The 14,849-nt window shown below is 29.4% G+C and overlaps 1 protein-coding gene across 4 annotated transcripts in view; it reads left to right on the top strand.

Annotated features, from left to right (window-relative positions):
- LOC118206094 (glucosidase 2 subunit beta-like) overlaps window positions 1-14,849 on the top strand; it is a 60,756-nt gene that overhangs the window by 12,873 nt on the left and 33,034 nt on the right. For all 4 annotated transcript variants that reach the window (XM_035378360.2, XM_035378361.2, XM_035378362.2 and 1 more), the window contains 4 exons: window positions 1,689-1,806; window positions 3,799-3,862; window positions 7,873-7,938; window positions 9,958-10,069. In XM_035378360.2, coding sequence (XP_035234251.1) covers window positions 1,689-1,806; window positions 3,799-3,862; window positions 7,873-7,938; window positions 9,958-10,069 — 360 coding nt within the window. The remainder of the gene's footprint in view (window positions 1-1,688; window positions 1,807-3,798; window positions 3,863-7,872; window positions 7,939-9,957; window positions 10,070-14,849) is intronic.

Here is a 14,849-nt window from a genome sequence, read left to right on the forward strand (position 1 = left end):
AATGGTAAGAACTTTAATGTTAAAAGACTGTCTGCCAAGTCAAAGGACAGTTGCATAATCATTAAAATGCTCAGTGTCAACTGAAATTAAAGTGATTAATGCTGATTTGAATCTTAAAAATGTGAAAAAAATGTAATGTGCATCGTCTTTCCCCACAACATATCGCCGAAAGCAGAACACACTGCAGAAATCTCTGTAAGAAACAATTATTCGGATAAAAATGGAAAAAACTTGTCACAATAGATGAATATTGAATATATTTAAATGACTGCACAGAAAAATAGGAGATCCATGTATTATCATCAAAGAAAAGGAAAAATTCTTAGAACGTTGTTCAAAGAATATAAAAGTTTCTTAAAGGGATTTATGATTGTTCCTGGTTTTTGATATAATAACAAATAAAAATTAAAAAGAGGGCAGGGAACTGTTAAGGTCAGCTCCAAACATTATCAGAAACATATTTCTACCCAGTTTTCAAATATGAAATGCCTTTCCTTTACGCACTGTGCCATCTATCATTAAAACTGCATTAAGACAGAGGAAGGCGCCGCACAAAATCCAGTGTAAATTTGCTGGAAAAAAATTTAACAAGAAATATGTATCAAAGCCATATCCTTCACTAGTATCCCTACTAAATCTCTGATTCAGGGAATTTTGCAGTTTTGGACTTTAAAAAAGTGAATTTTCCAAATGTCAACCGACAATCCTCCTTGGACTTGGGAAAGCTGTGATCAAATACCTGTTTTGATACTAAAAAAAGGCTTTATTTACTTGGAAATTATGGTATAGATGTATAGTGAAGAATGAGACGTATCAAATAGAACATATAAAACAAAAATATTTATATAAAGACAAATTCATGTAAAAAATGTGCGAACAGCCTCTGATATTTATTTTTAGTACAGTGAACCCTCTCTAAGATGATCATAAATACTAGTCTCTTTTTTTAAGACAATTAAAATTATTTAATTCATAAATTCTTGAATAAATATTTCAATAAAATAACATAAAATGTTTCTAATAAAATAACATAAAATGTTAAATTCTAGCTTGTTGAATAAAATTATTTATTGGAAACTAATGCAGCATTTACTATAACACTTTGCTAGAAGTTCTTAAATAGATTGAATGAACTATGTAATTATCATTGCCATTTTTTTCCTGTTATGTTGAAATATTTGGTCTAATTTATATAATCATTGCTTATATCTTACTCATTCTCCTATTGTTCTTATGGCAATTTGTAAAAAAGAGGGGTGCTTGATTTTTAAATTTCATAGATTTTACCCCTTTTCATCAAACAGTAGGAATTCAGATCCATCTGTGTGCATAGCTCCTCACCAAAGGTTCAGTCTGAACAAGAAAAGCATGCTTGCTGGACTATGTGTTTTCATGATTTTCTTCATGATTGCATAAATGTATTTCACACCATATTGGTTTAAAGAAAATAATAACAAATAGATCATACTAGCTTTGCCAGAGAGCACAAGCTAATTTGTATTTCATTTATTCTGTAATTTTTAATGCTATTATGCCTACACATAAATAAATAAAAAATTAATTTTCCCTGTATGAATTTCTGATTTTCGTTTAATAGTTGGCATATATATCATTATATGAATGTTTATCTCTAGTTTCATTATGATTCTGTATATAAAATCTGATGTTTTAACAGAACTCTTGTTTAGGGAACTGGGGCAAGAAGCTCTCATTGCTGCAAGAAAGATACGTGATAAATTTTTGAAAGGCCAGGAAATGAGGAAGGAGTTCATAAAACTAGGTAAAGAAAAAAAAGACGAATACAAGGTATTTTGATTGGTTCTGAAAATTATAACAAATTTTGATATTTTTGTTGAATTTGAAATTTTGATATTTTGTTTGTTTGAAAAGTTGATATTTTTGTTTATTTGATATGTACACTCCATTACCTTTAATTTTTTGAAAATAAAATAGTTTTTAAAATTTTAAGCAGTTATGATAAAAGGTATTAATTATATTGCAAAGAGAAAAAGTAAATTTCTCAGGAGGACTATAGGCTAAATAGTGATATTTAAAAAAAAAAAATTGCCCTATAAAATTTACACTAATAACATTTTTCAATAAAATTACACTAGCAGTTACTCTGAGATCTTCCCCCCCCTGCAGGTCTACCTGACAGCTTCTTTTAATTGATATATATAAGTCATTGAAATGATGATAATTTATCAATCAATGAAGTCAGTATTCCTATTTAAGTAGATACCAGATTTCATCTTTAATTCATTATCTTTTACCTTGGAACAAGTTTGAGCATTAGCATTGATTGTTGATTATTAGTAGGTAACAGATGGGGATTTTATGTAACTTTGAGTAACTGCATTATGACATTTTAAAATTTAGGCACTGTTACATTAATGAAGCAGCAGTCAAAATGTGTAGAAAGACGCTGAATAGATATTAACTTTAGATTTCAAAAGTTGTCAAGATCGTGGCTCATCATTTTTTATCCAAATATGCTTTTCGTGTAAGATTTAGGCCTTTTTTTTTTTTAACGGACTTTGATTGATTTTACTTGGCAGTTACCAAATGATTGTTGACTTTTCTTAAATGCTCATTTATGCTGATATTTTTGAGTAATGATGCAACTTGAATGTATTATTAGTGTTGCATCTCTCTTTCAGACTACAATTTGTGCCATCATTTGTTTTTTGTGCTAACTGCTGCCCAATTAATGGACAGTTATTAAAATTTAAGTTATACTAAAAATCTCTGAAAATGATCAAGTACTAAAAATGAAAGCATCAAAGACTATAAAATTATAGTAAAAGCTGGGCTATTCAGGGAGCTCATAAAGTACTAAATCATACTAAAAATCTTCTCTGAAAGATTCTCTGAAAATTATCAAGTACTAAAAATGAGAGCATCAAAGACTATAAAATTATAGTAAAAGCTGGGCTATTCAGGGAGCTCGTAAAGTGCAGAATTCTGGATATGAGAAAGTTCTGGATAATTGAGCACGTAAAACGTGCAATCCAAGTCAAATGAATGGAAAGAACGATTTCCATTAATTAAACTTCTAATAAAACTTTTTGTTATAAGTATGCATTTTTTCTTATATTTTTTTATTTCTAAGAAAACTTCTAGTATGTGTGCGCATTTTATATTAGATAGCCTTTTATGCATTATTTAACTAAATTAAAAACAAATAAGCTAATAGCAAGCTTAATTATATTTGGTATGAGGAAAAGGCAACATGGGTGTCTGAAGTTCTGAATTTGATATCTGAATGAATAAAACTATGTTATGTAAAAATGAGATATTTGAATTAAAAGTACGAGTTACTTTTAAAATATTTTATCTCAGTGATTTTTAAAAAATAATCATAAATTAGAGGATCATTATATATTTCATTTAAATTTTAGTGCATAAAATGTTATATCATGATTTGTGCATTTGTATCAGTTTAATAACTGAAAAATTGCTAGCAAAAATATTGCATATGTATGATATGTTTAATTAATTGTTTTCATTAATTTATTGTATCATATGAAATAAGATGTAATTGCTCTAAGATTTGGTGATACCTCTTTAAGATGATCATCTTTGAAAATAATCAATATTTCTCATAGTAAAAAGTTTAGAACATCATTAGTATCATTGTTCTAAAGAGCAGTAACATCTATAGAAAACCAGAATCATCTGGAACTGTGGATTATAATCGTAAAAAGTTTTGCTGTGATTTCTGAGTTAAAAAAATTATTATTTGTTTTGAAAACATTGTTTATTGAAATACTATAATTTCTGTATTATTTTTATTAGGCTGTTCTAGATGAGTTATATAAACAAGAACAAGAGGCCATCAAAGTGAAAGAAGACAAACAAGGTATTATATGTAGTTTTACTGCTGCATAGAATAGTGGGTGCCATTTAGTATGGTCATATTCATGAGTGGCTTTTTCAGGGCCAAAAATCTCAATGCAGTTTAATTAATTTAATAGAAATATATAAAAAATATTACTGATGTACACATAATAGGATTTTAACTAAAATTTAAAAATAATATTAAATCACCAACAATGGATTGCCAGCAATCGTTTGTTCACAAACTGTTCATGTTTATAGCATTTCTTAATATGAGCAATGTTATACTCTTAATAATAATAAGACAATAATAAAACAAACAATTTCCTCGTCTCAGCTGTTAAAAGAAATTCCTCAACAATTTTATTGTCATCTTTAGAAGGCTTTTCATATTGTTACGAAATGTCCAGGTGCAGTAAGTTAGCTTCCTTGCAAAACAGGTTTAGGGTTGCCATAAAATGGCAAGGCTGTCACATTTGGCGAAAAAATTGGCGATATGCTACAGATGGATGGAGAACCTTCTGGGACGAATTCTTACCAGTTTAGCCCAGAATGTTCTCGAACACAAGCCAAAAACTATATAAACCCTGCTGGTATGCGGAGAGTAGTATCGAGTCTCGAGTTAGTAAGTCAGTGTCATCGAGTGCATTGCGAGTTCTAGCATGGAAAGTCTCGAGAGTAGGTGCAGTTCCGAGAGCGACCGAGGACAGTCGGGAGCTGTGCTTTGGTGCATTGCAGTGAAGCTGTCACCACCGTTATTACCTGACAGTGTGAAAGCTGCGTTGATGATTATTCCAGCGTGTCTATAGTAGATTTTCGACGACTGTAAAAGTATTTTGGAACTGTCCTGATTAATATTGGTAAATAAAGTGTGTTTCGATATTCCATCAAGTGCTGTCGTCATTATTCACTCCAAATCCATACGAACGTGAAAGAAGAAAATAGCGTAACAACTAGTGTCAGAAAAAAACAAAACAATATATTAAATTCAAATATATTTAAGAAAGGGATTGACAAGTTGATGCTGCAACTTGTATTGTTTCCTAATTATATATCCCAGCTATAAATTTCTTACTATGTTCACTTCACCAATACCTCAGTAGTTAAACCCTGCTGGGAGTTCCATATAGGTTTGATCCCAGGCAAATAGGCTAGTTGCATGGTTGGTTTTTGTGGTTTTCTTTATAAGCAACATGAATGCAAGCCAGTTTCTCATAGAAAGGCCTCCATGAAGACATACTCCTTTGGTATATAGCTCTTGTGTGCTTTGCTGTACTCAAATAGCCTAAGAAACCATCTTACAACTCACATTTGTTGGAGATATTGTATTTCTTTCTCTTTTTTTGTCATTTATTTAAGAATTGCCATGCTTAAAACAGTTCTTTTAGTTTCTAAGATGTGGTTCCAGCATATTTTTCATAATATGTAGCACATCAGTAAAATAATAGCTAATGTAATACCATTATGAGAACTTTATTTTATTTCATGGTGATAAAATTATATGCTGTAATAATTTTGCATAAAATAAATATTATTAAGAAATTTTATGATTTTTTAATACATTTTCTAGCAGATATGTATTGTGAAAAATGTTTGAAAAATAGTTATAGGGGGGGGAAGTTGTAAATTCTCTTTAAAAATGTAACTTTTAATCTGATCATTCATTTTCTCAAAAAAAAAAAAAAAAAGTGATGTTCTGTTATTTCATTTCCATAAGGAGAAATATTATTTATTTGATTTTTGTGAGTACAAATTTGCATTTTGGTTTTTTTATTGACTATTTTCTACACGTTTCGTTTTGCAATATGAACTTATCTTCAGAATGGTAGAATCTCTCTTAACTGGTAGCCGTGGGATTTTACCATTTCTGGATAAGATATTTTTCCTAATGATTGACCCATTTCTGTTTTGTCCTCTGATTGTATTTTTCGTTCTATAGGCCACTATTAAATTAATAATATAAGAAACCATACAGGTTATTTAAAATTAAAGCACATACTCATGACTTTTATATTTCAGAAAAACAAAATTAAACATTTTAAAATTATCATATATTTTATTACATGAAAGTTATAAATTTCTTAGTGATGGCATATAACAATGAAGCATCATAACATCATGTATGGCCATGGATGAACATTTTAAAGCAAATCTTATGAAATTTAGCAATTCTTCATCAGCTTCCTTCCATGTAACTTTCTTGCTTTGTGTATCATCATCTTCATTCTGCTCCTCCTTCTCATCATATGTCTCCTTTCTCATTACACATTCTATCATCTTGAAAGAATATGAGGGGAAAAAAATTGTCCATCCATCCAAGTCTGCATCTTCTTTTTACCAACATTAATCATTTCCGAACATTTAACTAAATCCAAGATGTGGAACATGAGTGCTGGACTTGTTTTAAAACCAAGAGAATGATCATCACTTGACTCATCATCTATGAATATGACCATAGGCTGTACTTTGCACCAAATTGAATGTAAAGTAATTTTCTTCATATTTTTCCAAGCAAGACCAAGCAAGTAAATATGGTGTCTTTGAACATAAATTCTTTTTGAAAATCATGCACACTACCTTCAATCAATGCATAAAAAGGGATTGGTGGTTCATCTTTATATTCTGAATAATTCATTGGTTGGATAAGGCTTGTTACATAGGGTGGCAAAAACATAATACAAAAATTCTAAGATTTGGACCTTCAAAAATGTTACATAAAATTAGGCAAAGCAAAAACCTTGTGCTTGGTACATATTTTAATAAAGACTGTTGATTTTGAGGGCAAAAGGTGCAGGTTCCTCATCATCAGCAAAAAAGAAACTCTGCAAAGAAGAAAGCTATATTTATACCAAAAGCCAAAAAGTAAAATGAACAGCAATAGCTGTCTGCAAAAATAATAACAAAACATGAAAAATTAAGTTAATAGCATTTTAAAAGCTATAGGAAGAACCACATTGGAATTAAAAGTCATTAACTAAATAAAATAAATCTTTGTGAATGTGAAAAGCTTCAAGGAAATCTAATTCACTGACTGAAGAAGCTTTCTGGAAAAGTTTTGCAGACCCAAAACCAAAACAATAAAATTAAAAAGAAATAAATCTTTTGATAGCTAATCATAGTTGGAAATTTAATCACAGTTTTGGATTTGGGTCTGCAATACTAAAGAATTCTTAAGAAGAAATAAACAAGTCTTCAACTGTTAATCATTGTTTGAAATTTAATCACAACTTTGACTTGGGTCTTCAAAAATAATTCAAAAAGCTTCTTCAGTCAGTCAATCTGGAAAATTTGCAAATTTAACACTGATTTTTGTTGTTTGACCTCTAAAATAATCATTGTTCAGTGTGCTATTTTAACCTAAAGAATTATCTTATTTAGTTAATGACTTACATCTCAATCCAGTTCTTCCTAATACTTTTAAAATGCTATTAACTTATGTTTCTTGTTTCATTACCATTTCTGTGGACAGATGTCACTATCTCCCTATTTGTTTTACTGTTTGGCTTTTGGTACAAATAAAGCTTTCTTCTTTGCAGAATTTCTTTTCTGCTGATGATGAGGAACCTGCACCTTTTGCTCTCGAAATCAACAGTCTTGGCTAAAATATATGCCAAACAGATGATTATTGCATTGCACAATTTTATTTTTTATTTTGCCATGTTATCTGTTCTCTCTTAACTTCAAAAGTGTTGTAATTTCCATACTGCCTGTTAATTTGGATGCAAGTTGTGAGAGATTTTACTGCATTTATAAAATTGTTTAACAGGGATATGTTATGTGAAAAATCTGTAATTGTGTAAATATCTTAATTCAAACTAATTTTAATGGTAAAATAAATTTGCACTTTTTAATGATTCTTTAACAGTTCATACATTGTGATACTAGCATATGTGCTTTTGTGTAAATTTTGATGTTTTGAATTAAGTAAATCTGTATCATTTAGTAGACTCATGTATATTATTAGTGTTATATTCTGAATAGTTTCAAATGTGTTTTCATTGTCTAATATTCTATGAATTCATTTTTTGATAGATGAAAAAGAGAATGCTGAAATGAAGGAAAATCTCATTCTTAGTAAAGAACGGGAATTTAAGAAAGGTCTGTTGAGACATAAACTAATTATGTCATATTTGTCATAAATGATATCTTTATTTGTCATGTTTAGATAAATTAACATATGAAGTTGAAATTCAAGCATAAGTATTTCATATTTAGCTTCATGAATTCCCCCCCCATTAGTTATATCAGAGTTGATGCTGACTCTCTAACTTAGTCTATGTATTATTTTAGATTAAAAAAAGTATTCATTCGCACTAAAATATTTTAGTGAATAATGAAACAAAACCCCCAAGCGTGGCTTAGTTCTAATTCAAAAGCTGGCTTTTTTCTTTTCATTATGACTGTGTATATGAAAATAAGTCATGTTAATTCCAAATATTTCAGGATAAGAATAGTTTGCAGTTATATGTACAGGGTAATCTTTTTTAAAGTGACAGTGTTTGGAGCGCCCTGTAGCGCGATCTGACAGACGAAATGGTACCAAACTTGCTATTTACACTAATCAAGGCATGGGACATCAAGATATACAATCGTACAGTTAAATTATCAATACCCAATGGAGCTCGTTTACTTCAGCTGAGATTATTTGTCGGAGCTGTCTACTACTTGCTTTTATAGCCCCTATTACTGGTGCTGTCATCTCACAACATTTGCATTTTTCTTTGACACCCGTGTTTTATGCTAATTCTCGTTATGGTAAGCTACAGCAGCACCACAAAATGCCCTAGCAGCGATTTTTGGAAGTAAAATTTTTTTCACAGAATCCTTTTTCCCATGTCTTGATTAGTCTAAATACCAAGTTTGGTTCCATTTTAGCTATTAGATCACGCTACAGGGTGCTCCAAACACTGTCACTTTAAAAAAGATCACCCTGTATTTCATGTCATGTTATTGATTCCAATACCTGTATAGTATTCCGGTATCCATGAACTCTCTCATGACAGCCACCTCTCAAAAAAGACCACTTCTGAAAGTAACCATTATTTTTGAAAACATAATTAATCATCACTACTGAACATCATCTCTCTGAAATGACCACTTTCACAGAATGCAAAAATCAACTGGAATTAAGGGTGGTTATTTTAAAAAGGGATTACTGTAATTTAATAGAGTATAAAGATTTTTTTTCTTATTTCTGTAAATAGTAAATTAAATATATATATATGTTCTAGTCTTGCCATATTAATTTCAGCTTACGATAAATGAGTTCAACATGAAATGCTTTTATGATGCATTTAAAAATGTTTTATTTACACCATGTTTACTTTTATGATTAATTTTCTGAGAATTTCAGAGTTAATCTATCTAAGGATAATGAAAAACGTTTTAGAAAAACTACATTTAATAGCATCCTGCAATTGTTAAGTATAGAATAAATATCAGAAATGGCATTGTTGCCTTTTATATATATTTTTCTATTACAAGAAAAGCTGGTATCTTCTTTTTGACATTCACTTTTTCTACTGCAAAGATATAAATTCATGGCAACTTTCAGATGTAAAAATTTTGCTTCAAATTTTTTATGCCTTTTTTCATTTATTGTTGCTATTTTGTTTGTAAGATTTCGTTGTTATTTTTCCAATGAATTCCGGCTGCCATTTATTGAGGCTATTATTTTATAAATTAATTTTTAAACAGTAATCAACTAAACAAGTAAACAAGCAATCTTTCCTAAGGTATAAATTTTTAGTTAGCTTTCTTACAACTGTGATTATTTTTATTTGATTTGAAGAAATATGAGAAATGGGGAAAATCTGCTTTAAAATTGTGCTGTTAAATAAGCACAATTTGCTTATTTAACAGCGCAATTACACCATGCATTGCAGTTTATGAATTGCAATGCCCTTTTTATGCATGGTTTTATGCACCTTGCATAAAAAGGGCAAAAAATATAGTAGACAATGTATGTTTTTTTCTTTTCTGGATAATTGTTTTTAAAACATTGTGTGTAAAAAAAAAAAAAAAAAAAAAATTATCTATACATATTAGTTTTCTTTTGGTTTTATATGTTATTACTTATCTTTTTTTGTCTGTTGTATTATACAAACTGTCTTTTAGCCCAACAGAAACGGATTGCTGCCGAAAAACGATTGCTGTTTGAACACCAGCAACAGGAAGAAGCTGAAGGGCAGAAAGCTTTTGCTGAATTAGACATCAATAAGGATGGAAAGTAAATATTTTCATTTTTCCAAAGTATTTTAATTTATGACAAATTCTTAATAAATTATTATCTGGTTGAAAATGACTTGATTTACTTTTATGCCTGGAAAATATAATGTCATTTTATTTTTCTAAAGCATTCAGCTAAGTTTCACATTAAAAAATTTTTTAACCCTTGCATTTGGAGAGTTGGACAAATATATTAATGAAATATTTTTATTAATAAGTTATTTTTGTAGACATTAGTCAATTTCCTTAAGCTCAGGATCAAGCTTTTAAATGATATCATATATGTGCTTTCAAAGATTTACTGAGAAATCTTTTTTTTTTTTTTTTTTTTGTTTGTTTGTTTGTTTGTTTGTTTGATAGTAAAGATTGTAATATTCTGTTGATATGTGAAATTCTGAGAAATAAATTTTTCCCTTTTACCCACTAGATGGTATCATTAATAACATATTCATGTCGATATTTCACTAGCATTCCAAAACAGTGTTTCTGAAACATTTTGGTTTCCTATACATTTTTGGAAAACCTTAGCTACTCAATACCCCTCTGAGAAACCATACCTATTTTTTTAATAAAACAGTAATGGTGCAAATGAATTATTTGTATATTTATAAAATTATCAGTAAATGCATAGTCATATTTAACTAAATTACATAAAAGACAGGAATACGAATTCAACTAATGACAATACAATTTTAATGAGCCTAATAAGCTTCAGTGCCTCTTGACAATTTAACCTGAGAACATATACAGAGCTAGAATAATCTTTTCAGGGCTTTTCATCCTGTTCGTCTAGTTATCCATATGTACCAAACTGACTGCAGATGTTTAATCCCTCCAACAACTCACTGCACATTTGCTGACTTCTTATCAAACCCAGTGTATTCAATTAATGACCTTTTTATGCAGTGAAGCTGCAGTTGAACTTAATAGTTAACTGCAGGGTAAAATGTAGGGTATGTTATTCATATTTTACTTTATATAGCATTTTTCACTGTTATCTAAATGTAACATATATGAATTTGATAACATTTAAAAATCAAATCGTGATGTAAAATTGAATACTTAGCAATGTATTCCTTGAATTGTGGGTCAATTTTTTTCACCAGACCATTTGCTTAACTAAAAGTAAAACAGATACATTTAGTAAAGTTAATTATTTTACCTTAATATTTGTAAGAGTTTACTTAGTTTGTTGCTTCCAAAACAGTGAACCTGAGCTAAAATTTTTATTCTTATTTTGTGAAGCTGATTATTAGGTTTTAATTTGCAGTTGTTTAAAAAGCTGTAACTATATTTTATAGCAGACATTACAAAAATTATATCTTGTATTAATTGTCTGCTAAGTTGTATACTCTTCTAATTTACCCAGACAATCACTCTCTGTAGTACATCTTAGCCTACCTTGTTCATTAACTGTTTAAAATAAAAGATAAAATAAATAAAAATATTGACAACTGAAAATTTCAGATTGCAGTCTAACAACTCAAAGAACAGTTTACCATTAAAAATCACAATTCAAATTGTATAACAAATATAAAAATTATGAAAGAAATGATCCTACACCAATTAAATAAACCCGTACCAATCACTTAGAAATATCTTTTATTAATTGCAACAAAATGCAAATGTTCATAAGAAGTAAAAAATTTAAATTATTAAGAAATGTGTTTATTGCTTTTAATTCATTCAGCATATCAACTAATGACTGTTTACTTGTATTTTAAAAAATGAATTAAAGTTCCTACGCATTGGTGAATGAACCAGCTATGCGCAAAGGCACAGGGAAGATACGTCTTTTGTTTCAAGCAGAGGAAATGCATTTACATTTCTCAATTACATTAAAAAACATGATAATTAAGTCAGAAAAAGTTCTTAATGGATTTGTAAATGTTCTTACAAATTATAATCTTGTTGTTATTGTTTAATTTTGTTCTTAGTGGAGTGTTTTTATGAGATTCAAATATTTCTTTATGAAATCGATGAACATGGTCTGGGACTCGGTGATAAAGAATGGTTTTTTAAGACCTTTTTTTCTCAACAGATATAATGAACCATTAGAAAGTTTTCAACCTATGACTCCAAAGCAGTTTTAAAGTTTAAAGACGTTTAAAAATTACAGTTTTAAAGATGTACAAGGAATGGAAGTCTTTCTTCGAAATTAATATTACTTAATACAGACATAAGAAAGAATTTTGTTTCTTTCTCTTGATGAAATGGCAAAATGAAAAATAAAATATATGAGATCAATCTTAATATGTTTGAAAGTTGGATTTGTGCATTCAAAATGAATTTAAAATATTTACTTTTATATTAAAGCCCAATAAAATATGAGAAAGTCTTCTAAACATATAGCATTTAGAAATGTATTGTGTTGTTGTGACTATCTAAGCTCCAAGGAAGATGGATCCAAGGATCTCTCACCCCTCTTTCCCTACCATCAACCTCTGGGGAGGACACTTCAATTTCATTTTTTTTTATATATATATATATATATATATTCTGTTTTCTTTGCCCAATAATATTTATATTCCATGGCATAATTTTTACAATATAACTTCCTGAAATGGTAGAACTGTATTCTATGGCAGATGCATACATTTTCTAATAATGTTCAGAGTTCTCAACTTATATTTACTGGTAAAATAGCAGTTTGTCAGTATTTGGTACATTTTTGTTAAACAGATTCTCAAATCTCTATGATAGTTTTTGCAGCTGTTTCCTTTTTCTAGTTGTTAGAATTGTTTCTCTAAATAGGAAAAAGGGAGTGCTATGAGAAATTTCAAATTAATATTCCATAAACCAGGATAAAATCCAGTTATCTGCTTCTGCAGCCCAAACTGTTAGTAACCAGATTTAAATTTCAGCTTCTTATTTGTACCTAACTCAATAAATTCTTTTATCGAGATACTTCTCAAATTTCATAGAGGGGGTTCAAAAACCAGTTGTGTAAATATTTTTAAAATACTATAAAATTGTTTCTTGAAGTCCAGTTCTAGAAATTCCAAGCACATCTTCACTATTTTTTTGAGAAATTTAGAAAGTGGATAATATTTCCTATTTCAAGCTTCCTTTATGAAGCTTAGCCACAAGTGCAGAAATTACATTTGCAAATTTTAAATTCAAATAATCATATTGGATTTGATCCATTGAATTTATTAAAGTAATCTGGTAAGTAAGCTATGTCTAGTTTTAAATTTAAGTCTGCTTTTAAAGTAGCATCTTTATTTTCCCAATACCGATAACTTAATATTTAAATTTGTAAGCAAATAACAATGCTTAGCAGATTCATTGATCCTTTATAAAATGTGAAAAGTAAGGCTTACTATCCTGGCAGAGTTGACTTATCACATTTTATTGAAAAATTAGATTTTTTAAAAATTTCATTAGAGTTTACTGTTTTGAATCATCTCACTTATTCTTCTTTTAACTGTGTCATAACTGAAAAGGATATTTTACTTCTTTCTTGTTTTAATGGTTTTAGTTGGTAACTTAAATAGCTTTGTTTCTAGTGTATCTCTTATGGCTATTAGAATCAGTTCTTTTCCAATAATATGTGGTTTTTCTGATCTAGTAAATATGATATATATAAGAATATAAGAAGCATATAATGTACCATTATCTTGTTTGGATACTGTTGTAAAAAGATTTGTTCTTTCTGTTCCGAAAATGTGGGCTTTTATAAACGTTTTCTCGAGGCTTTAAAAAAATTGCAAATCTGTATTCATTTGTCTGGAAAGATTTTTGACAGATGTTCCCACGGCCCATTATATGATGCCTCCCTGATATGTCTGGAGCTTTAATGTCCCTCTTAGGCCACTCTAGTGCCCTCTTTGGGGCAGTATCTCGGACTTTGAGAATCACTGTTCTAAAGTTTGGAACTGTCTAGTAGCATCTTAAAATTATTATTAGAAATACCTAGCTTCAGTTTTACTGACAGAGAAAAAGAAAAAAAAAATATCTCTTCTGTTGGTAGAAACAGAACACATTATGATTTTTATATATATATATATATATATATATATATATATATATACATATATATATAATTTGGATTCTGTAACATTAAGGATTTTTTAAAGCTGCTTTTAAGGAAACATGTTTCCTGCATTTTATATTTAAATTGTATTTTTCTTACATGTTGCCCACAGTGATGGCCATTTATGCAAATAGGGTTTTTTCCCTCCCTCCCCTTGTCGCTTAGTTTCTTTCTTTTTTTTTTTTTTTTTCCTCTCTTTTAAGTACTTTCCTATTAAAACCATCCTTTCAAAAAGTTTTTGTTTCTATCCCACAAAATGTTGCCAAATATAGTTGGCTAATGCTTATCTGAGTTCCCTTTTTATAGATAACATGAACATTTTGAGCTTGTAATTAAATACTGATTATGTGCATTGACAAGTTAAAAATACAAAGATTTTAGTAATCCCTTACAGATGATGAAACACATAATTATTGAGCACTTAAGTGTGAGAAATGTGGTGTACAGGGTGTCCATAATTAAACTTGAAATTTGCGAGCAGTCTGTAGCAAAAACTATGCAGCAAAATTGCATGAAAATTGAGTAATGGCAGAATGAAATGATGGGAATTTTATCGAGGGGGGAAAAACATCGAGTTTCAAAAAACACTACTATATGGTGTTGTGTAATGTAAACTATTGGCATATGCAAATGTCATAACCAGAGTAATCCTGTGCACATACAGCAACCCTATAAAGATGCAAGGGGAGAACTGCAGTCATACTCATTTCCAAATCAAGAAAGATGACGCAATCTCTCCAGGAAC

The sequence above is a fragment of the Stegodyphus dumicola genome, chromosome 4 (genome assembly GCF_044657685.1).
Source record: "Stegodyphus dumicola isolate Sdum_Otavi_A_Nest chromosome 4, ASM4465768v1".
Lineage (NCBI taxonomy): Eukaryota > Metazoa > Arthropoda > Arachnida > Araneae > Eresidae > Stegodyphus > Stegodyphus dumicola.